General features: G+C 37.1%; 1 protein-coding gene across 1 annotated transcript in view; it reads left to right on the plus strand.

Annotated features, from left to right (window-relative positions):
- The window catches only part of GALNT8 (polypeptide N-acetylgalactosaminyltransferase 8), a 21,937-nt gene that overhangs the window by 6,587 nt on the left and 13,386 nt on the right, over window positions 1–1,964 (plus strand). Inside the window, exon 4 of the mRNA XM_010007181.1 lies at window positions 767–933. Coding sequence (XP_010005483.1) covers window positions 767–933 — 167 coding nt within the window. The remainder of the gene's footprint in view (window positions 1–766; window positions 934–1,964) is intronic.

The raw sequence follows: 1,964 nt of genomic DNA on the forward strand, positions 1-1,964 counted from the left end.
CTAGAGGGAGTTAGCGCTTAGCACTGTGAAGAGGATCCAGTCCTCACTATCAGCCCCGTGGCCAGGATGTTGATTAGCAGAGCTGACAAGTATCCCAAATATATACTTTAATTTTTTATTTTTTTTTTTAATAATACAATAAGCAGGAAGTCTAAAGATATTCAAGCTAGCACAAAACAAGTTTGTTTCAATGATGGGAGCAATTTATTCTGGGATAGCATGAAGTTCCACAAAGCCTGGCTTACTCTGTAAGACTTTTTTTAAGCTTCCAAGAATTCCTAAAGAGCACCCTTGTCCAAGTGAATCCTTCTCCCGTGTCAGTTAAGTATAGCTAGACCTACCTTGTTTCTTCATGGCACATTCAAAGGGATTATTGTTTAATTTGCTTTTGTCTGCTGTCAAGTTTGGCAATTTTCATCTCCTTCTGTAAGTGCAAAAAGCCAAATTGCACTCACCTACCCGACTTTCTTGGCTGAGTCAACTGTATTCTATAATTTCAGTATTATATAAGCATTTTGGATTGAGAATCAGTAATTTTTTGTTCTTATTGTCTTAACAGAAAGTTTAACTTTACTCAGATGTTTTACGTATGTCCATAATGCAACTCAAATGAATAATGAACCTGGATTTGATAATTCCTTTGTTTCTCTCTTGTGTTGATTTTCACAGTATGTTCTAAGCCCAACATCCTAGTCCTGCCTTCTTGCAGCTGCCTTGCTCTCTGACTTTCTTTAGAAACCGCTCTAAAGTTGTTCTTCTGTTACAGCTGCATAATGAAAACGTATCCAAAAGACCTTCCAACGCTCAGTGTTGTACTTATATTTATGAATGAAGCACTGTCAATCATCTTACGTGCAATAACTAGTATAATAAACCGAACACCTGCTCATTTACTGAAAGAAATCATCCTGGTTGATGATTACAGTTCAAATGGTAAGTGACTGAGGGAAGGCAGGAGTCTTGCTGATTTATGCTGCTATTGTGATAAGTGTTGGTGGTCTTTTGGGTGCACACAGAGTACGCCACTCAAAATTTAGAAGTAAATTTAGTACAGGGAAAAAAACCCACTAAACAAAAAGCCCCTTCATATCCTGAAAAAAAAGACAGCTAATGAGGAATGGGATGATGCTCTGTGAGTATTTGAGACAGTTAAGAATTGATGCAGGAGAGTATTTATCATCCCTGGCTCATCAGACACAGTACCAAATTAAGACTATGCTAAGTAAACTACCTCTGCATGTATCTGAAATAACTTCTTGAAGAGTGATGTCTTGGGTTGTGGAAAATTCTCCCAAGGGAAGCAGTGGGTGTATCGTTACTCTTAAAATTGAGCTGAACAAAGCATTGTAAAATCATCTGTCAGAAAGTCATGCCCCTGATCTTAAGGGTGTTTTTCCTCCCCCATGCTTGACAGGATGTGTTGCATTTCTCATTTTTTCAAGGCTTTGTAGCTACTAGAAAAGCATTTTGGTTTGGGTGGAGCAGGAGTTGAAGTGAAATTCCAAAACGAAACTAAGAGGTCCCAACTTCCTACTCCTTTTCTTGGTGAGGGACTTGGCACACTTACAGCTTCTGTAGAAGCATTTCATGTTTTCAGTGCTAGTTTATTTCCTTTTTCCTTTGCATATGGTAGAAAACACACAGAAATTACTGCAGGAAGACAGATAATTGGTTGCTGTTAGGGTACACATTTAATACATACTTGTGTGCTTACGCACAATGTAGAAGCCATACAATAGCACTATATGTAAATGAAATTTAGATAGTAATTGACCTCCTGGAATGGAATTTGATTTTTAAAATAAGCCTCTTGAATTAATGAGTGCCTGAACACTTCTGTCTGTTCTATTGTGAAGAACAAATCTGGTTTTCATCTGGAACTGGGAGAATCTAGAAAGCCATTACCTGCATGATCTTTTTAATTTCTTAATATTGATTAACTCTTTTTTTTTTTTTTTTTTTTT

This window comes from Chaetura pelagica, unplaced genomic scaffold (assembly GCF_000747805.2).
Source record: "Chaetura pelagica isolate M959 unplaced genomic scaffold, ChaPel_1.0 scaffold211, whole genome shotgun sequence".
NCBI classification, from domain to species: Eukaryota; Metazoa; Chordata; class Aves; order Apodiformes; family Apodidae; genus Chaetura; species Chaetura pelagica.